A 21,629-nucleotide genomic window follows, 5' to 3' on the forward strand; every position below is an offset into this window, starting at 1 on the left:
ATTGTTTGGTAGGGCAGAGGGAGGTAAGGAAGGGATTTGTTTTGTGAGCCGTGATACAACAAATGTTCTGAATAAATATCAAAATGTTCTAAATAAATAACAATGTTTAAATTCAGAAGCTTGGAGTTATCTTCACTGTTTTCTTACTAAGCTTGTACAGTTAGGTGAAACCCAAGACGCTCAGTAACAATATGTATTACACTATGCATCTTATAGAAAACTGAGACTAGACTAAAACACTTCACTGTAAATTGGGAAGGTGTTGGAAGCCTGACTGAGACTTGTGAGTAACTTTGTTTGGGACCCCAATTGAGTGAAGAGGGAGAGACACCCATAGAGAGACAGCAAGAGTGAGAGAGAGAGAGAGAGAGATAATGGCTGGTGGGAGGACGAAGGGGGGCTTACAAATTGAAGTTTGCGCGACTGAGCAAAGCAAATGGCGGTGGGAGGTGGGGTGGATCTCTTTTCAGATTCTTCCAGGCTATGTGAATAGGGAAGACAGAGCGACGGAGAGAGAATGTGAGTGTGAATGGCTCAGTTCTCAGTGCCCCTGTGTGCCAGTGCTGCACAGTGTTGGCACAGAGATGCCATTGTCAGAGATTAACGAGCTGAGGGCCACTTCATTCTCCCATCCCAAATGAGCATCTGTTTACAGAGTTTACTGAGTGTGTTACACTCGTAATACAAGCTGACAGTGGGGTGTCTGTTTGCTGTAATGTCAGTCTGTTGTGGCTGTGTTTTTTTTTTTATCACTATTGATGATCAGCCCTTTTGAGTTATTGGCCTCTTATATGAAAGATTACAATACAGTTTTGATGATGTCATCTTTATTGCAAAGATAGGCTGGTGTTTTTTTTAAATGTATTAATAACATTAATTACGTAAATCAACAGATCTCATGAATATACCAAAAGCCTTAATTTCTAAATACAGAGTGTGTTGAGAAAGTTGTGTTCTTGGGAGTTCAAACTTAGCAAGATGAATGGGAGTGGGAGCTGGCGTATGTTGTTTACAGTTTGGACAACATGTACAGCTAAGCTAGGATCAGATGATTACACTGCAACACAAATGTATAAACTTGTTATCCTCATTAATATCATTCACTACACTGCCTCTCTTCATTTTCGTTTATGTATGTGTTTTTATTGAAGTGTGACAAGATGTGTGATGCCACAGGTACATTATCAATTACCAGCTAAAACTAGCTAGCTCCACTAATGGAAGTTCACATCTTTATAAGTGAGCAGGTGGTTGAGATTTACTTTATGCTGGCATACTTGCCTTATATTGCTAAATGCAGTTCTTGGCCAAGATGAACAATGCATTAGCCTGTTTCTCAATACAGTTATTTCTTAATGACTGCCCTACCCTGTTTGTAATGCTCATCTCCAAGCTGAAGACTGCCTCTTTCACAAGTCACAGATCTAATTTTGCTTTTTACAATACGGCTCAGTAATTTCCTAAAGCAGCTGGACATTGTAATTTTTATGAAACATTTCAGGATGCAATGCTGCTTTAGTGCTTTTATGACTTTTTTTTCAGTGGGAGATAATCCACATTTGGTGCTCTAGGAAGTATTTCTGGCAGCAAGATGGTGTATGTGGGATTAATAAAGAGTGTGTATTCATGCTAATGGCAAAGCATCAGTAAGTGTAACAGTGTGGCTCACTGAAGTGTTTTTAATAGTGTTTGGATGACAATGGAGCTCTGGCACAGAGGAATAAAGTACTTCTGGCTTTGGACACACACACACACACACACACACACACACACACACACACATACACACACACACACACAAACACACACACTATACTGGTTAGTGGGATTCATTGATTTCATTCATAAAATTCAGCAAGTTAATACATTTTTAGAGTTGTAGAATGAGTAGTAGGGAGGAGTCATAGTGTAAGCATTAGCGATATTATTCAGGTTTGAGAGTGCCAGTGTGCCAAGATGATTTAAATCTAATCTAAATGCCAGAAATAATGTAAAATTGTGTGATTGATTCAGAATTTCTTGGCATAAAATATATATTTGTTATTTTTATATGAATATTTTTTCTCACAATGATTTCCATTAGTTTGTGCATTTATCATTCAATAGAAAATTTAAAGAATTTCATTGTGTTTCTTTTTCACTGTCATTGTTCCAGGATGTCAGTGCAGCAAATGCTGTGTCACAATGTTTGGCTCATAGATCAGCCCCAAAACAAGCTATACCAAGCTGGAATATGACTATACAGATATGTTTCCTCTTCTGTCTCAGCATTTCTAGAAAGCCTTCAAGGAAGTTGAATTGTGCAGCTCACTTCCTGTTCCAAAGATTGTTTCAAAGATGACTGGCCAATCTAGACTGAGTAAAGGGAGCATTGTAAGGAGGAGAAAAGTCAATTTTATACTCTGGGATTGTATTCATTTTACTTTTTCCTGGTTGAATGATGAGGTTAACTGATCAAAGAAACTTTATAGAGTCCTGGTGAATTATTAAATCTTGGACCATCTGTACTAGTCCCAGATGGTAATTTCTCTTCTCTCCCATTGGCAAGGCCAAGACAGAATTACTGTAAATGAATGTGTCTTTGTGAACACCTGCATGGTATCACACTGTATCATATCATAGTGTATTTATGTTGTACTGTATATAGTGTATCCAATCATATTGGTCTGTGTCATATAGGATATTTATGAATTTGTAACACATTGTTTTATATTATATATGTTTTATATTATATATTGTGTCACAGTATATTAAATTGTGTGTTGGATTTGGCTGTTGCTCAGGAGGTAGAGTGGGTTGCTCACTAATTGGAAAATCGGCGGTTCAGTCCCTGCCTCCTCCAGACTAAAAGCACTTTTAGTGGTTGCAAGGACCAGAAAGGTGCTATGCAGAGCAATTGCATAATATTGTTTAAATTGTATCGTATTGAAACGTTTTGTATCTCATTGTATTATATTGCATCATACTGTAATACTTGCTTTTGTACTACTTTGCTTAATAGTAGGATAATGTACATATGTTTTGAATGCAATATATACAATATATACATATACATTTTCACATCCACCATTTAAGTCAGGAGAATTGTTTCTGTACCAAGTGTTAGTTCTTGTGAGTGTCACATGTCTGAGTCACTCTCCCATCAGCCTACACAACAGATCCACTCATCCTCATCTCAATACCTTAAGGCAACAATATCCTTTCCCCCTCCCTTCCACATTTCTCCTGTTTGTCTGTCTCTTTCAGACCACAGCAATATCTTACATAATTCTGCTTTCTGACCCCATTTTTGCTGTCTCCAACCATCACTGTCCTTTTTTCTTTCTCTTTCTATTCAACTTCACTTTCTCACTCCAATTACTAATACACTGCGCACATCTATTTATTGCTGAAGATGCTCTAATTTTAATTAAACTATAGCTCTCTGCTTTGCATGAGTTACACCCACTAAAATAATTATTCATTTATTGGACCTGCCCTATTAGCACATTGCAGTGTCTCTATAGCCATAAGGTTACAGTGAAAGGTCAACTGCCTCTGTGCGCACGGTCCTTATAATAAGAATGAGAGTGGCTGTGCATTTTAATGTGCATCTGAATGACTCCAAGACCAGTTTTTATAATATCACTGTATATCAAGCATGGGTCAACTGGAGAGCTATCTGGAGCTATCAGGCACTGATCTGTAAGCTATGACTACATGTGTTTGATTCATGATTTAGGCCTGTTGTCTTGTGAAGGGAACTTAAATTGGATATACACAAGTGTAAAAATGTAATCCAAGAGAACGTCAATTTGATTTAGATCCTCACAGCGGAATCTTACTTACTTAGTTTCAGCAACTTTATCCTCAAACAGAAATAGCTCAGCATGTACTGTTAAATGTATCAGACTCACAGTGAGCCTTTCTTACAGCAGACATTTTGAGTTAAGGAACAGTATTTATGTCCCAGACTCTGCGAAAAACAAGGATGTGATGTGACCGGAAGCAGGGGGAAACAGTAGCCTGGCACTGTCCATAGGAAACAGAAACCTACGCCGACCTGTTTCTACGCCGACCTGTTTCTTTAAAGCACATGACTTTTTCTTGACTCTGAGCAGTTGCTAGGCAACCTACCCCCTATAAAACCACAAAATGTTGTTTTTACAATTTAGTTTTTGATTAAACACATTAAACAAAAAAGTAAATAATGTTAAATTAATTAATTTAAGAAGTGTTGCTAGTTGTATTTTGTTACCATTGGACAAGGCCAGGCTAAATGGCTGCTGGCTGTAGCTTCATATTTACCCTATATACTGTACATGAGAGTGGTCTCAATCTAACTAACTAACTTCCTGCATGAAAGAGAATAAGTGTATTTCCTAAAATGTTGAACTAGTGACAGTGAAGCACAATATTTGCCTCTGAAATGAACAGCATACAATGTGGCATAGAAAGGAAATATGTAAATAAAAAATTAAGTAGGTAGGTAGACTTATTTTGTCCCAGTATCACAGGTTATATAGTGAAACTGAGTTTGTAACTTCCCTCTGCTACATAGCAGACAATATACATTAACATAAAAGCAATTATAATAATGGTACACAGAAATAAACTATATTCAATGGAGCAGTGCTGTGGATGAATTAAACAGTCTGAGTTTTACAGTCTGACAGCTTGGGGGAAAAGCTGCTCTGCAGTCTGGTGGTGCGGCAGAAGAAACTTCTATATCTCTTCCCAGAAGGCAGCAGGGTGAACAGGCTGTGGCTGGGTGGGTACTGTCCTTTAGTATCCTTTGGGCTCTGCAGGCACCTCACCTCACCGATATCACTGATGCTCAGGAGATGGGTACCAATGATCTTCTGAGCAGTTTTAATCACCTGCTGCAGAGCCCTCCGGTCCTGGTCCGTGCACATCCCATGCCAGTTAGTTTTCAATCAGAATGTTTTCTAGTGCTCCTCTGTAAAGCTGACAAGAACTTGGCATCGGAATTTGGCCTTTTTAAGCTGCCTTAAGAAATGCAGTCGTTTCTGAGCTTTCTTCACCAGCGTGGAGATGTGAGATGACCATGTCAGGAACCTGAAACTGTTCACATTGTTAAAAAGTGGCTCATTTCTAGAATCATTTAATTGGTGAAATCTGCAAATATCCTGTAACTAACATCGAAGTGGAATGCAGCCATTATGTTATTAGTTACACCTGTTATTAAAGGTTTTAAATGTGTGTGACTCCAGATTTTAAGAAGCATTGTTCCCAGGGCTGCTTTCTGTAACAGGTCTATTTTACAAGGTTGCACTTCACAGTCAAAATGGCAAGCAGAAGTCCCAACACCCACATGAAAGATGTGATGACATCGTAGATTATTTCAACAAATGAATCAGCCGTCACAGAGGCCAGAATGAGGAAGCTGTCTTTCACTGCAGCTGACAGAAAAAGATTCTTAATAAGTGTGTATGTGTATGTGTATGTGTATGTGTGTGTGTGTGTGTGTGTGTGTTTGTTTGCTTATTTTAGGTTAAGTGTATGGTTGGTCACTCTCATGCAAGTATTTCCGTTGGGCTTGTGCTGTTTCACAAGGGTGATTCATTAAAAGGTTAACTTCCACCAGCCTTTACCCAACAACTCTCCCCCTTCAACACATCGAGAAAACTTCTATCTACAGAAAAATGTATTTCTTTTGATTTTCATCTACCTAGAAATCACATGACAACAAAGTTCTGTAGCAGTGTTTCAGAGATGACGCTCAGCTGCAGCCTGAGGTGGCACATTGTGGTGCATGCACACACGCAAGTAGCCTGGTTTTTTATAAAAACAAAACTCTCAGACTCAGAGGAGTGTCTGCCTTGTTAAAATCCTTCAGTGCACACATGCAAAGCACATAGGCATAGGAGAACAATGTGTATAGGAACTCATTACTTTTGTTATTTTACTATGAGTCCTGGGAAACACACATTTCCTCTTCAGAAACACAGAAAACAGAACAGATAATGCTTTGAGCTGTCTCGTTTGCCTGCATGTCATTGTGTCTTTGCAGATACTCACAAAAAATTAATGAATATTTCATGTTCACAATCTTTGCCTTTGGACTGAGAATCCAGACAAAATAATACAGAACATATAAGTGACTACAATTACATGTGGCAAGCAAGAGCAGAATAGCTTTTCTTGAAATGGATATGCAAGAACACTTTGAAGTTGGGTGACAATTTCAGTCCATCAAAGTGCATGTGTGGTGTGTGGCTTTTTTTTTCTGAACTAGGTATTCAAATGCTGGATTTCCTGTGCAGTCACTCAGCAGTTAGACTTTTACCATATAGGGATGCAACTGAGAGGAGGGTTAGTGGGCAAAGGGAAGAGAAAGAAGAACTAACAAGACTCACTTCTCAAGTCCCGACATGACACAGTTCATAGTAATCAAGCCAAGTTTCTCTTTTTTAAAGGAATGTGTGCGTATACACAGTCATATATCAGGGAACCACGTGTGTTGCCTGGTTCTGCCTGTATCTGCTTGAAACACCAATCAGGCAAAAGAAACAGCAGGAATAGGGAATGAAAAGAGCAAAGAGAAGGCATCAGATAGAGATTGTAAACTGGTTTGATTACACACATAGGTTTAACCACTGTTAACCACACATTGTGGGTAGATTACTTTGTAATGTAAACTCCAACTTTGAATAAGGAAGATCTTTTCTTTCATAATCCACCTTAATGGGCGAACGCCTGCTATTTATAATCTTTACTTGCTATGTCAGTAAAAATTGTTACACACTGATCTCTCCTCATTGAGTTACTTCCCTGGTAATTGCAGTGATGTCACAAAACATAAATTATCACTCTATGATGCAAAAGTTGTAAAATCCCGTCTCATAGTATTATGACCTGCTGTGCAGTGTCTGGGCATTGGAAAGTGGTTAAATGTATGGATTAAATCTGTTAAGGTATTATCATTCCAACATTTTGGAAAAAAACATTTAAGGTCAACATGAGTTTGTAAAGAAAGTGTAAACTGGGAAGCAGCAGCTGAACTGTACATTTATGTTCAGTTCTTTCACTTTTATAATGACCTTTCTCTGTGACTTGCAGATACATTTGCACTCACCTTCTCAGTTTCAACCACTTATAATTGGAACTAAAAGGTGGAGTTATTTTGGGTCTTATTTTGAATCTCTCCCTCTCTGATTTTGTTTACATATTTTTAATCTCACAAGGAGCAAATGTTTTGCTTGTGCATGAGCACAATTTATCATATCATATTAAGTCCTTTCAAAATACTGCCAATAGGCCTATGTACTACACAATGCTTTTTTACTTTTAGCTTGAATATAACAAGACAAACCTCTACTAGAATTCATCAATACTAACAGTAACATCTTGCATCATATTGCAGACTCTGCAGTCATAAGGATTTTATTTAAACTGAGTAGCATCAGTGCAAAGAGTTTGATCATTTACTTATATCCTGTGTGTTTACATGATGATCTGGCAGGGATTAAATGCTTCAGTGCCTGCAGCACTCCTTAAATGTCTCAGCTTACAGTGGTGGAAGAAGTGAAAATACTCCACTACAAGTAAAACTCCTGCATTCAAAAGCTTTCTTAAGTAAAAGTATCAAGCAAAATGTACATAAAGTATCAAAAGTAAAAGTATTCATTCTGGTCCCTGTCAGTGTTTTACTATTTATTTTATGTTTATTTGTATGGCGCCATTTCATGACAGAAGTAATCTAATTGCACTTTTCATATAGAGCAGATCTAGACTGTAGACCCAACAATTCCCAACATGAGCAAACACTTGGCCACTATGGCACCTCCGAACACACAGTAGCACAATGCAAGTTCCCCATACAGATGTAAAGTAAAAGTAATGGCAGTGTCAATACTAAAAAATATGACTATTAATAAGTAGTGTAGCAGCAGGTATTGAACATGGGGACAACAGGTGGCCCTATATGATGTTTTTTTTTACTGCTGCTGATTACTGCTGCATTAATGTGTATGTTGCATTTTACTGCTGTAGTTGTGTTCATTGTAGCTACTTGATACATTGTTGGGTAGTTTAATCTACAGCAATGCATCATATTCTGTAAGATCATCACATGTTTGTACCATCGCTGTACGGTGAGAACCATGTACCTCAAAAAAGTCAAATTTTCATGAGCTCAGAAAAACAGTCTTGTTTTAAGCTTTGTGATGACGCATTTTCCAGTTGATCAAAGTTTTTTTCATATATATATATATACTTAATTTAGCTTAGCGTGTTGTAGGATAATTTCCTAAGCCCATAAAAGAACACTTCATCCTTCTGTTTATTAGAAACATTGATATTCAAAACCACCAAATTTGGAGATAAATGCTTTTCACTGGACAGGAAGGATGTGACAGTGTGTAATCTGAAAAGTAACTAAAGCTGTCAGACAAATGTAGTGGATTAAAAAGTGAGATGTAGTGGAGTAGAACAATAAAGTTGTATAAAATGGAAATACTTAAATAAGTACCTTCCACCATTCTCAGCTTGTAGCACTGGTGAGTTGGAGACTCTGTAGGAACAAGTTGCCCACCGCTAAGCTACATAAGTTTCAACACGCTTATAGGCCTACATACAGTAAGAACAGGGAGAACACCTTACAATGTTGGTGATTCAGCACTGTTGAAACTGATACATTGACTCACTGTTTGTAGGGTCTAGACTAGCAGTTAATGATTCATCAATGGTATCCTGTTTACATCAATCTGTTTAGGCTACTTGACGTGGGCAGATGGCTGCATCTCACCTACACATTCGGCGGTGCGTCCACTGTCCTACAACACTTAATTACAACGCAACACACCCAGCCCAGTGCGCTCACACAGTCAGCCTCATGCCCTTAAAAGGCGTTTTTCAACTGCCTGCTGTTTCCTCAGAGGGCTCTGCCTCTCTTCAGTTACTCCTGTGCAGCCTCAACTGGTGAAAGTGGGGATAGGACTCTGAAATTACACTTCCTCCTCATTTTACTGTAGGAGGTTTTCTACATTTGTAGTTTAGTTTGCGTATATAATTTGTGTGTTTGCACGCGCAATGAGTTAATGGGATCAAATATATAGGCCTAATTAGGTAAGGGAAGGTCAGTGATGTCATCGCAATCTGTTTAGATTTATTTTCTGGAAACCCATATGAATATGTTGATGGCAAAAAGGTGGGAAGTCAGTGCTGGACTAGCCACTAACACTTCCCTTCAGTGTGATTAATGCCTTAAGAATGTAAGGCCTATAAAACCTATAAAATAATTAATTTCCTAAATGTTACTTCCAATAGTTTAAAGTATCAGTGTGTACTGTGATAAGATACTGGTAATACAAACGAGTAAAGTTCCAATTTCTTTAAGCTCTAACTAATAATTTTAATTATTAGTAAGACTGCTCTCTATGAATTCATGCATTTCATGACAATGAAAGCCTAATTACTGTCTGTGTGCCTTTCTGTTCAGTGCCTGGATGTCTGACTTTGTGGTTTAATGCTGCACGGGCACCAATAATTAAATTAGCTACGTCTAAACAAACAAACAAACAAACAAATACCACCTAGTGTGTTTATGAACATACCCCTACTAGACAACGGTCTATTGTTCCCGCCTCCCGATGTCATGGACCAGTCACAATGAAGCAGGTGAACGATTGGCTCTTGTGATTGGCTCCAATCTGCGTCAGCACCAGGAAGTTTACATTTGGCTGTCACTACATGCACGATGGAAAGCTTAGCTGTTGGTCTTTAAAAGGTTAGCGGCACACAGACCCTTTTCGAGTTAAGTTGCCTAGCTTTGAGAACATATAGTATGACATACATTACGTAAGTGACAAAGTGTTTCATTTTGTCTGCAGCCATTTGCGTAGGAGATACAAACGAAGGAACGTGCTAGCTAGCGTTAGCTAATCAATCCAGGTCCTTAAGACGAAAATGTTTTGTTATTTACCATCTGTAGGCTAGCTGTATTATTAAATTCTGATTTAAAATGTTTCATTGATTATTAGCAAGGGTCAACATCGCGTAGAATGGGACGGATCTTAAACAAAACAGGGTGCAGCAACACTTGGCAAAATGTAATTTAACACAACATTGCAAAACAATTGTCGTGGACGACTTACAGAATTTAAGTTGTGGGTGAGCCCTAGAATAGAGTTGAGATACATCGTTACTATAAAAATACACTGTTCAGGCAGCAGATGAAATGAAACAGGTGCCGAAGCTAACTTACTCCCCTGATCACTGGTTCCCGATTTGGGACCCTCCACGGGGTCACACGATACATCTGAGGGGTCACAAGAATTAAGAAAAGAAAGACACAGGCACAGATGTTTTTAAAAAATAAAACTGATTGATTAAAAAATATATTTCCTTGTTAAACACTGAACCTTCCTCTCTTCAACCTATAAAAATTACACTATTGGAAAAGATACACTGAAGCAATAACCTGTGATGGGGGGGTCACAAGTTGACATTGCTTCATTTTAAGGGGTCATTCCAGAAATGGTTGGGAGCCACTGCCCTAGATTCTGAAAAATGAATCAGTTCAGTAGAGACGACAGGACATTTTGACAATCTGCTGTATTCAGTTGGAAATGATATGTCAAACCTCTATGAGCCAACAAAGTCAGTCACTAACTGAGTGTCAAACTCAAAGTGATTCATGATATCTTAATTTTAAGGCCTGACAATGTGAGTTCCATTAGTAGTATCTCACTTTGAATATACTGTCTGAAAGCAGTATAGCACAATATAGTATTTGTTTTAGGGTGGGTTTCTCCTTTAATTGTAGCTGACTGTATTTAAACATAATGACTGGTGTGTGTGTCCTGCCATACTGTGTCGGACTGCAGAGCAACATGGGTAACACAGAGAGTGTGGTCGTGCAGAAGCGGCTGGCCCGCTTCCGCCCTGAAGAGCGGCCTGTGGTTGAGGGGGTTTTCGATAGGCTCCAGGGTGGTGCTGGGGGCCCTTCAGGAGCTCAGGGGAAAACACCAGCGGGGAAGACTCTAACGCTTGAGATGCTGCAGGTGTGACTGTGAACACATATTGTCAATGTGAGATTACAAGTTAATGCATAACCAGATAAAACTATTCTCTATTTATTTAGATAGAGTTATTCTTCTTTCTAGTTTGATGTAGTATCACAGATTACTTTAATCCTATACCTACAGACGGTTTATAAATATATAGAAATATACTGTGTTTCTTTAACTTTGAATATATTTTATGCTGTTGTTCCGCTGAGCATATGTTATAATCCAATGTATTATATCAGTGCATCTGTCAGGGAAAGGTAGTTTCTGCCAGGGTTTGTCTGTGGATCATCAACCCCTCCTTTTGTCTCTCCTAGTCTTCAATGGGCAGCCTGGCCCCAGACTCCATGGTGAGAAGGGTCTACCAGTGCATGTGTCAAATCGACCCTGGACCGGCAGCACCTGCAGTTTCTGGGAAGACCAGAACCTCTGCTGTCTCTGGGGTAGGTCGAGAGCAATTGGTCATCTTCCTAGCAGACACCCTGCGAGGCACTGCAGAAGAACGGGCTCCTCTCGCCATGGCCATGTCCCAGAATGGAGTGGGAGAATCAGCAGCGGTTGTCACATGTGAACAGGTAGCTGAGGTGAGTAGAGGGTAAAATTAAATAGTGGTATTTCACTTCTTATCTACTTTTTCTGTTGACACAACCCTACCTTTTCACTTCTCCGGCTTTTTCCCCTTTCTCCATAGTTCCTACAGGACCTGATTTCTGCTGTGGTTCAGATTCTTCTCAGCAGAGGGCGTCTGCAGGGCTGGAAACCAGAGAGAATGGGTGATTGCTCCCTGGGTGTGAAACTCCTGGCAGAGCAGATGTGTTCTGAACTCAAACCCTCAGGTAAACAGGTGACAGCAAGGAAACGTGACTGTAGATGCTCCCCCCTCTCCTCTGCTCTCCTTTCTTCACCCTGTTTTACTCCTCAGATCAGGGAGGTTGTGATGTTGCCTGTCTGGAGGACTGGATCTTCAGGGTCTCCCAGGTATCGTTGTACTTGGAGATGCTGGTAGCTGAGGGCCTAAATGTGTCCCTGAGTGGCCGGTGGGCCTCCACCCTGCTGCCCCCCTGCAGGGAGACTCCCTGGAAAGAGCTGAGGTGTCTACTGGACCTTCCCACCCTCATGTTTCTGACACCACAGGTCAGAATAAAAATGTATACATCATCATGTTGGTAGAGTTGGACCAAAAGTTGTTTACTTTCTTTGGTTTGACCACACTTTTGGTGAAAGTTCAAAACCATAGATTAACTGATTTTTTTAATGTTTAAAAGTTAAAAAATTAAAAACATTTAGACACTCGTTGTAGCACCACCATCAGGAGCATTGTCCCCATGTTAGGACTGCAACTTCAACCATCATTTTCATTGTTGATTATTTCCTTGATTAATTGTTTGGTCTATGGACCAATGTCAGAAAATGGTGAAAAATGGCAGTTAGCATACGTCCACAAATGTCTTGTTTTGTCCACAACCCAAAAAACATTCATTTTAATGTCCTAGAGAAGGAAAAAAAAAATCACATTTAAGAAGCCGGAATCAGAAAATTTTCTTTTGTTTCTTAAAAAATGACTCAAACAGATTAATCAATTTGCAAAATAGTTGGTTATTAATTTAATAGTTGACAAGTTATTGGTTAATCATTGCAGCTCTAGTTCCAGTATACATCATTTGCAGTGCTTAATTTGTAAATAAATAGATGTCGGTCGGACCTTTTGAAATGTTCCGCCCACTGAAAATAAATAATTAATGTTTTATGATCAAATAATTAATTATTTAAACACATTGCGTAGCCTACCTGCACATTCTTTTAAAGGACGAACAGAAACCATTATTTGCTATATACGCATAACATAAACAACAATTATCCCTAACATTTGTTATATTGAGACCATGCCAAGATACCGTGACATAATGCAGTTTAAAAATAAACTTTGTTATTGTTCTAAATAGTACAAAAGTACAACAAAGTATATTAAAGTTTTAATAAATAAGAGTCAAATGTATAAAACTACAGAAAACATTTTAAATATCTGATTTATTATAAATTACAGAGTACTACTACTAATGAACATTAAATCTTTATTGTTTATCTTTATTTATTAATCTAAATCTTTATTCTCTTATTTTGTATTGTTTTTGTATTATTGTCTCTTGGGTATTATTGTCTTTACACTTGTTAAAGCACTTTGTAACTTGTTTTAATCTAACACTATCAGAAATGACTGACTACTGTCAGAAATGGTTAAACCAGAGGGGACTTGTGAATAAACGTGTTATTCACAAGTCCCCTCTGGTTTAACTGGTTTAACCATTTCTGACACTACAGTTTAATCATTAGAACTGCCAAACTCTTCCGTAACATTAAACACACTGCTGAGCCTGGAGATGGCAGTGAAAAAGGGAGGGTTATCAAGTCTGGTCTCCGAAGATGAAAAGTGATGATGGCTATTTTTATTAATAATTCAAATTAGCTTTACTGGCATGAATGTAATAACAACAACAACAAGATTTTATTTGTGTAGAATGGCAGTGCAGTGACGGACTGTACTTTAGAGGTGCCAGAGCGCAAAAGGCTTAAACTCAGAGGTACTGGAGTGGCGCTCCAGCTAGCTCCGGCACAAATTAAGCAATGATTATTTGGGGATTGAACGGATGCTGTGTAACATTTTCTTACTTTTTATTGAAGGCAATATAAGTAAGAAGAAAGAAAGAGACAACAGAAAAAGTTAAAATAAAAGAATGGAAATGCAAGAAAGAAAGAATGACCTTCCAGCCCACTAGGCTTAGTCGTCTAATAATATCCTACCCTGCCTAACCGCATTACTGACATCAAAACCAGCAAGTATACCACCACCTCATATGCCATAACATTGTGGTGGAAGATACAGTAAAGGAAGTACAGCCCTATTATAACCCTCTGTTCTGTTTTTTGGCATCTAAGTATCCTTTTAATTCGTGGATCTGTTGTTCAAAATGGACTTCTGGATAGTGTTTCAAGTTTCCCATGTACCTAAAAGCAACACACCCCCACCAGCGCAGCTCCCTGTTTGCAGGCAGAACTGTATCTTTCCCTAACCTTAACCAAAGTGCTTTTTTTGTTACTGTTTTAGACAGTAACCCATGGGTTCTTTTTAAAACCTTTTTTGCCATTCTGCTTCATCTGAAGCACTCTGAAAACACGTGTGATGAGGGATGGTTCACATCAGCTTGTGAATAGATGAGTGTCCGTAACCAACATTTTTCAGGTGTATTGTATGGAAAGAGGCACACCTAACCCCTGACTTGTACTTACTTTTTAGAGGTTATTTGTGAAGAGGTTCACATGTACTATTTCAGAGTAGGATTTTCAGTATTGAGATAATTTAATAAATATGCCAATTTGGGAATAATATTTGAGAGTGTATTTGTCTATTATAGTTCGTTTGATGAAGAACAGACTCGAAAACGTCTCTGATTTTACGAATGACTGAAGTTCCACAGAAAGCAACATGGAATGCAACATACTAGGCTCATTATTTAGTGAGCGTAAAATGAGGTTTACCTTTCACACAGTTTCTCTTGACTGTCCCTGAATATTACGTTACATCTGTAGTGCCCAATCCGTACTGCCTGCCGGATCCGTTCTGCACATGCGCAAAAGTGGTCCTGTCTGTCAAAGAAGGTTACCACAAATGTGCCTGTTAATAGGGATCCTGCAGGCAGCACGGATTTGGTACCTACAACAACATTAGTCCAACATCTCCAAACCTGTTAGCCACATTAGCCGTGCAATATGCTAACTCCAAGTTAGCTAACCTACTAAATAAATAATAAAATTACACACAAACCGGCAACATTTACAGCTCGCAAGTCTGTAAATGGCGAGTCTGTTTCTGACAGCTTGGTCAGAAACATGCACACCAGTAGCCTGCTGGAGTTCATTTTGTAAGGCTCTGGCAGTGCTTCTGCTTTTCCTCCTTACACGAAGGAGCAGCTCTATTAGGGTAGTGGCCCATCTTCGGTATCTCCTCCATGTTATTGAAACTGTGCTGGAAGACACAGCAAACCTTGCTACAACACGTTTGGATGTGCCCTCCTGGAGGAGTTGGTCCAGCTGTGCAACCTGCATGGGCTGGAGGTACCACCTCATGCTACCAGTAGTGACAAGGACACTAGCAAAATGCAATATTAGAGAACAATCAGCCAGGAAAGATAAGGAGTGAACAATTTTCTGTGGCCGCCACCTGCAAAACCATTCCCTTTTTGGGGGGGAACTAACAGCACTGAGAGCATTGAATCAGGTTGAATTGCATGAACTAGAAACCCAGTGGCAGAGGAACAGGTTGTTCAGCAATGTGATCAGTTCCACCTGCCTTATTGTCATCTAGTTTTATTATAACTTAAGACAGCTCATCAGACGTCACTATCACCCCCTCAGTAACAATAAAAGTAAACCTGCACATAATTAATCAAGTCATAATATTAATGTTTAACTTCATTATTATCAGGTGGTAAATGAGTTTTACTGTTATTCCTAGTTTTGACCACACTGTTAATCTCTCCAGTTGCCAGACAGCTACAGTGCCCCCTGGAGACTTGTGTTTTCCACACGGCTGCATGGGGAGAGCTTCACCAGGATGGTGGCCGGCCTGACCAAGCGTGGGCCCACCCTGCTACTCATTAAAGACACAAAGGGACATGTGTTTGGGGGCTTTGCCTCCCACGCCTGGGAGGTCAAACCTCAGTTCCAGGGTGAGAGAAGCATTGTCATATTGCATGACTTCTGGACTTAGATGTAATTTGCCATTTGATGAATGCCATCTCTGGTTTATCAGCTGCCTTCAACAATTGTACAGAGCAAGCGACCCAGTGTTACCCAGTGTTTGAAATACTATGCTTGGTACAAAATATAACATGTATTTTAATAAAACAAACACAAAGTTATAGTATAGTTTTAGTTTTGATTATTGTCATTATTGGTATAGCTGATACCTAGGAAACTAAGCTTCTCCTAACACAAGCTATGGTTAGGCAACAGCTAACCAATGATAGCTTGATATCGAGAGTTACCAACCAAAAGTGCACCTTCATACTTTTAATTAATTTGCCACCATGTTGACATAATACATCTGCATTGGCCTTTGGGTTAAGAAAAATTTTGTCCAAGCGTCAGACATGAAATAATTTCTTCAGTTTATTTCTCCTAAAGACATTTTTCACAGCAGACATTTATTGCCCAGGGAAGACACAGGTCAAATGAATGATATTAATGATGGCTCAGTTACACTTAGGTGCATCCGTCTTCTAGTGGGCACATTATCAATGCACTGGCACTGGAATATCTGAATATAAAGTACAGTGAGGAGAACAAATATTTGATACACTGCAGTTTTTGCAGGTTTTCCTACTTACAAAGCATGTAGAGGTCTGTCATTTTTATCATAGGTACACTTTAACTGTGAGAGACGGAATCTAAAACAAAAATCCAGAAAATCACATGATCACAAATAATGAATTTGCATTTTATTGCATGACATAAGTATTTGATCACCTACCAACCAGTAAGAATTATGGCTCTGACAGACCTGTTAGTTCTTCTTTAAGTAGCCCTCCTGTTCTCCACTCATTACCTGTATTAACTGCACTTGTCTGAACTCATTACCTGTATAAAAGACACCTGTCCACACACTCAGTCAAACAGACTTTGCTTTTCTGCAAAGGGGACAGGACGACTGCACCGTATTGAGGGGAGGATGGATGGGGCCATGTATCGCGAGATCTTGGCCAACAACCTCCTTCCCTCAGTTAGAGCATTGAAGATGGGTCGTGGCTGGGTCTTCCAGCATGACAATGACCCGAAACACACAGCCAGGGCAACTAAGGAGTAGCTCCGTAAGAAGCATCTGAAGGTCCTGGAGTGGCCTAGCCAGTCTCCAGACCTGAACCCAATAGAAAATCTTTGGATGGACCTGAAAGTCCATATTGCCCAGCGACAGCCCCGAAACCTGAAGGATCTGGAGATGGTCTGTATGGAGGATTGGGCAGTGTATCAAATACTTGTTCTCCCCACCGTATCTGATAGTGTCAAGACCTTCAGTTCCTCGAATGGCCGCTTGAGGCTGGCTTCAAAATCAAGTTAATTTCCATAGAGCACCATGTTAAAATGCCCAACTTTACAGATGAATTAATATATTTACAGCCTGATAGAAAAAGGGTGTGGTGTCTATATCTAATTTCCCCATCCATGAACACTGTGTGGGGGAATTTTCATATAACTCGCCTGTTTAAATTATATTTATACATTTCTGTAGTTCTCTAATAGGGGTGACATCATCAAAACTGATCTATCTGAAAGAGCAGACTGTATTGTGGGCTGAGGTCAGCATTTCAGTGAGCTGGATTTAGATTTTTTGCTTTGCCTGCTAAGGTCACAGTTTCAGACTGCTGGAAAGTAGGAATATGCAGAATCAGAAAATGTGATACTGTGATTCAGTTATGTGTTTATTGCTTATTTATTTAGGTTTTGTATGTTTGAAAACATGTTGTTCATGTAAATGTCACTTCATTTTTTAATGTTGTGAAAACTATTGTAAAACACACATAAAACTACCTGAGTTATCAAAATTTACAGCTGAATTCAAATTTAACAGCAGTTGGAGTGTTTGAGTGATTCTGTACTGCTGAATAAAGAACAGAGGTGATTTGAACAATAACTTATACCTCATGATGACAACGCTTCATAGACCTCACAGGAGTCAAGTGTGTTGTCTCTGATAGATAACCGTGAATTTAGACTTCTAAATCCATAATGCTGTGATAGAAAAATACCATCACATTAGCGTTGAGACCCCAGTGCTTTAATATCAAGACTGATACTGATTAAAAAAAAGGGCATATTGAGGAAGTAATACTACTTGTTTGAATACTGTGGGCTGTCACTTGATTTTTCGCTCTGATCTTCAGAATTTGTATATTTGTGTGTGTGTGCAGGTGACTCCAGATGCTTCCTGTTCACTGTGTTCCCCAGACTGAGAGTTTATACAGCAACAGGATACAACCAACATTTCATGTACCTCAACCAGAACCAGCAGACCATGCCCAACGGACTGGTGAGGCTGCACTAGTTTAACAGAGGAGAACTGACCGAGCTTAAAATATAAATCCTTTAATCTAAATATTGTTTTGTAGATGCCGGATTGGGTTGTGTCATTTTACAAGGTTTCTGATTTAGGGGACAGATAAAAACCGCCAACAGCCAACCAGTGCCGATCCAGTGATATTTATTACATCCGGTATTTAATGTATAACCTACGCATTCACTTGTCACAGTAGGAGAACAGCAATATAAAAAACAGTGAACAAAAAGGGTAAAGTTCAGCCAAGTGGTGTTGTAATAATCAGCTAAAATGCTTTATGCTGTAATCAGAATGTTTTATTCACAATGGATAAATAACTGTGTCTGATTGTATTGACAAACTTGCACAGAATTATCACCGATGAGCAGCCTGCAACTCTGCTCTCATCAGTGTCATTTGCAGCATTTTTTGGCATCAGAATGCTCCAATTTTACTGTAAGTTTGATTTCACAGAATGTTTGTGGTATTAAATAGAAGAAATATTGTTTCCTCTTTAGGGAAAAATACATTTACATGGTTGTCTGCATTCCCACTGTGTCCCTTAGAGTGTGTTTTCTGGCCTTCATTAGGGTATGGGCGGTCAGCATGGCTACTTTGGCCTATGGCTGGACAGTGATTTTGGCCGTGGTCATAGCCGCGCACGGCCCAAGTGCACCACCTACGGCAGCCCTCAACTCTCTGGAGAGGAGGACTTCACCCTGGACTCAATGGAAGTGTGGGCGGTCGGAAAACCCCCAGAACCGGAGGTCAGAGTACTTGCTCTTGTTTTCTTTTTTCTGTTCTTTTTTTGCCTTTATTTGATAGTAGGCACAGAGGGAGTGGGTTTCCAATTCTTCAGTTGAATGGGGTGGAAGAAAGATGTGGGAATGAAAGAGGGAGACAGATGTAGGCGCAGCCACAGGTGTTGCATTTTCATGCCTTTTATTTCTATACAGTCATATTTGTATGCAGGTACATAACTTTCAAGTCTGTTTTTTTCTTCTTCTTCAGATGTGAAATGGTGCTGAATTTAAGTGCTTCTTGAGAACTCCTGCTTAAGAGTTGGGGCATTGCAATTACAACTTGTCACACGCTGAAATCCATCCAGTAGAATTATGGCAGTTTTAAAAGTTAGGCAGAGGACATTGAACATTCTGTTTAATTCATTTTTATTTATATAGCACCAATTCATAACAGAAGTTATCTCCTTGCACTTTTCATACAGAGCATCTGCATCTAGACCATACTCTTAATACTCCCGAATGTAAATGCACATCATGCATGTAATTAACTGTAGCAACTGTACCACAAATAGAGAACCTCATTTATATTCCTGCTTTTTATGTTATGCAGCTGTTTCCTTTAAAATGTCAAAAATTAAAGCGGTGGTATTTCTGTATGTTTTGTGTTTCAGGGCGAGGAGGGAGAGGCCAAGAAAAGTATCCTGGATGTGGATCCGGAAATCCAGGCCATGATGGAGATTGCAGGGAAGACTATGCACAGTCAAGGCCTCAGGGAACCGGAGGAGGACCAGGAGCAGTGAGGGGCAACTGGGCGATAGACAAAAACAATCTCACCACCTGGCACTGACACAAGTCTTTACAAGACTTTAAGACTTGTCTTCAATATGTTAAAGACAGCGTTAACTGTGGAAGATGTTATCAAAACATAAACCAAGTAACAAAGCTTAACTAGGTCAAAAGGCAGCTGATATGTAAAATCTGATCTTACCCTTTCACACACAACTGATGGCCGATAGTGTGCTTCAAGCCAGCTTTCATCTTCGGTTTGAAGGGGACTGTCGTGGAAATTATATTCCAATTTGTCATGGCTGTGTTGTTTTTTCTACCAAGATACACTGGTATTTCAATGAATATTTTAGAAATATCACAAGAGAGAGAAGAGGCAGCAGAATTAGTGTCTTCACCAGAAGTAGCCTCAGTCAGCCAGAATGCATCGATATATCTAGCACTACCTGAAGTATTAGGTTGAAGAAAGGGAGCACAACAAAACAATAAGTTACACCATTAATAATTGTGTATAGTAAAATATGTAAAAAAAATGCTTGCTATTTTCCTGAAGGTCTGGGTTTGAAGTAGATCGTCAACCCATTTTAATAAAAGTATAAGTGAATTGTTGTGTGACAGATTATTTATTACAGGATTAAAAAAGCTGTAAATTTAGGAGACATTATCTGACACGAGCCTGTTAGTCAGTCTCTCTCTAGATGGTTCTTCTTCTGAGCCATTCTATTTATGTGTGAACATGTCAAGATCCTTCATAAGTGGTTTAACTATCTGAGACGTTTCGAATGCAAGAAGATATATTGACTGTTGAAGTACCATGGATTCTAAATACTTCATCCCTTCTCAAACTGAACGCTATGGATACGCTTCAGAAGTACAAGAGAAGCTTCTTCTGGCTGCTCATTTATCCAGACTTGATGCGCCTCAGGATTTCTTTTAATTTTGTTTTATTTCTTTTTCGATCGGCGTCAGTGGCTTGTCCACCCACATCATGACGCAGACATTCGATGTCAAATGTTTTATGATAATAGACCTGGATCGTCCATGCAGATGTGATACTGTGCATTATGTTGTTTTTTTTATTTTTAAGTCCATGATTTTTGAAAATACTGTAAAACATCAGGCGAAGTGGCATTGGTAGGTGTTAATTTCATTAAACTCCAGTAGAAGAGCAGTGTTGAGCTTCAAAGTGACTTAAAGCAAGATGCACCTGTAGCACCAGGTGTAGCACGACAACAACTAATGAATTAACAGACATGCCGTTGTATGGTCATTTTGTAATGTTGTACATTTAGAAACATGCCTCTTACTATAATTTCATAGAATATAGTGTTTGAAGTTGATGTAGGAGATTCTGTGTGTGTGTGTGTGTGTGTGTGTGTGTAGTGAATACATTATTGTATTAAAGTAAGAGGGCGCCTGGAGGTTGCACCTACTTTTACTTGTGTGTCTTCATTTGATTATCTCTGACTTTGTAAACTGCTGTCGTAAATATAAATGTCAAAATCTGCACTTTGACATCTTGAGTGTACCAATATAAACACCTCCTCAGAGATTGAAAGGCAACTCTGTTCATTCCCCCCTCCTCCGCTTCTGTTCTGCTATCATGCAAATTACTGAGGCAAGTTACACATGCAAATCTGTTCTATAATCTTACAGCAATTCACACAGTGACATGAAGGACATGGTTACAGAAAGAATTCTGTCTTCATATTTGTGTATGTAAAGTATTTTAAAGTATTAGTTTATTCTCCGGAATGAAGATATTTTGAGCCTCAGGATAATGTCATTATATGGTCTTTATTACAACCGCCCCCAGCTTGATAAAATGCTGTTTAAAACAACATGTGTATGTGGATTGTCACCCTTTGTTCCTTATATCATTCAAACAATCAATCAATAAATCAGTCAAACTTTACTTATATAGCATCTTTCATACAGGTTAGGGTAGTTCACAGTTCTTTACAAGCCTATGACATAGCTACCATCTTGTTGTTAAGAATA

The 21,629-nt window shown here is 39.1% G+C and overlaps 1 protein-coding gene across 3 annotated transcripts; it reads left to right on the plus strand.

Annotated features, from left to right (window-relative positions):
- The first annotated feature begins 9,664 nt into the window (after positions 1 to 9,664).
- Positions 9,665 to 21,186, plus strand: meak7 (MTOR associated protein, eak-7 homolog). 3 transcript variants are annotated; one of them, XM_038705074.1, is made up of 9 exons: positions 9,665 to 9,730; positions 10,830 to 11,006; positions 11,330 to 11,596; positions 11,704 to 11,848; positions 11,935 to 12,146; positions 15,550 to 15,736; positions 17,975 to 18,093; positions 18,690 to 18,866; positions 19,514 to 21,186. In XM_038705074.1, the coding sequence occupies exons 2-9, from the start codon at positions 10,836 to 10,838 to the stop codon at positions 19,640 to 19,642; spliced, it is 1,407 nt and encodes a 468-aa protein (XP_038561002.1). In that variant the 5' UTR covers positions 9,665 to 9,730; positions 10,830 to 10,835; the 3' UTR covers positions 19,643 to 21,186. The 3 variants fall into 3 exon arrangements, with proteins under 3 accessions (XP_038561002.1, XP_038561001.1, XP_038561003.1); XM_038705073.1 differs by having other exon boundaries at positions 9,678 to 11,006; XM_038705075.1 differs by having other exon boundaries at positions 9,679 to 11,033.
- Positions 21,187 to 21,629: the final 443 nt, after the last annotated feature.

Source organism: Micropterus salmoides, unplaced genomic scaffold (assembly GCF_014851395.1).
Source record: "Micropterus salmoides isolate LMB-PRFRI ecotype aquatic unplaced genomic scaffold, ASM1485139v1 Ms_hic_scaffold_8, whole genome shotgun sequence".
Lineage (NCBI taxonomy): Eukaryota > Metazoa > Chordata > Actinopteri > Centrarchiformes > Centrarchidae > Micropterus > Micropterus salmoides.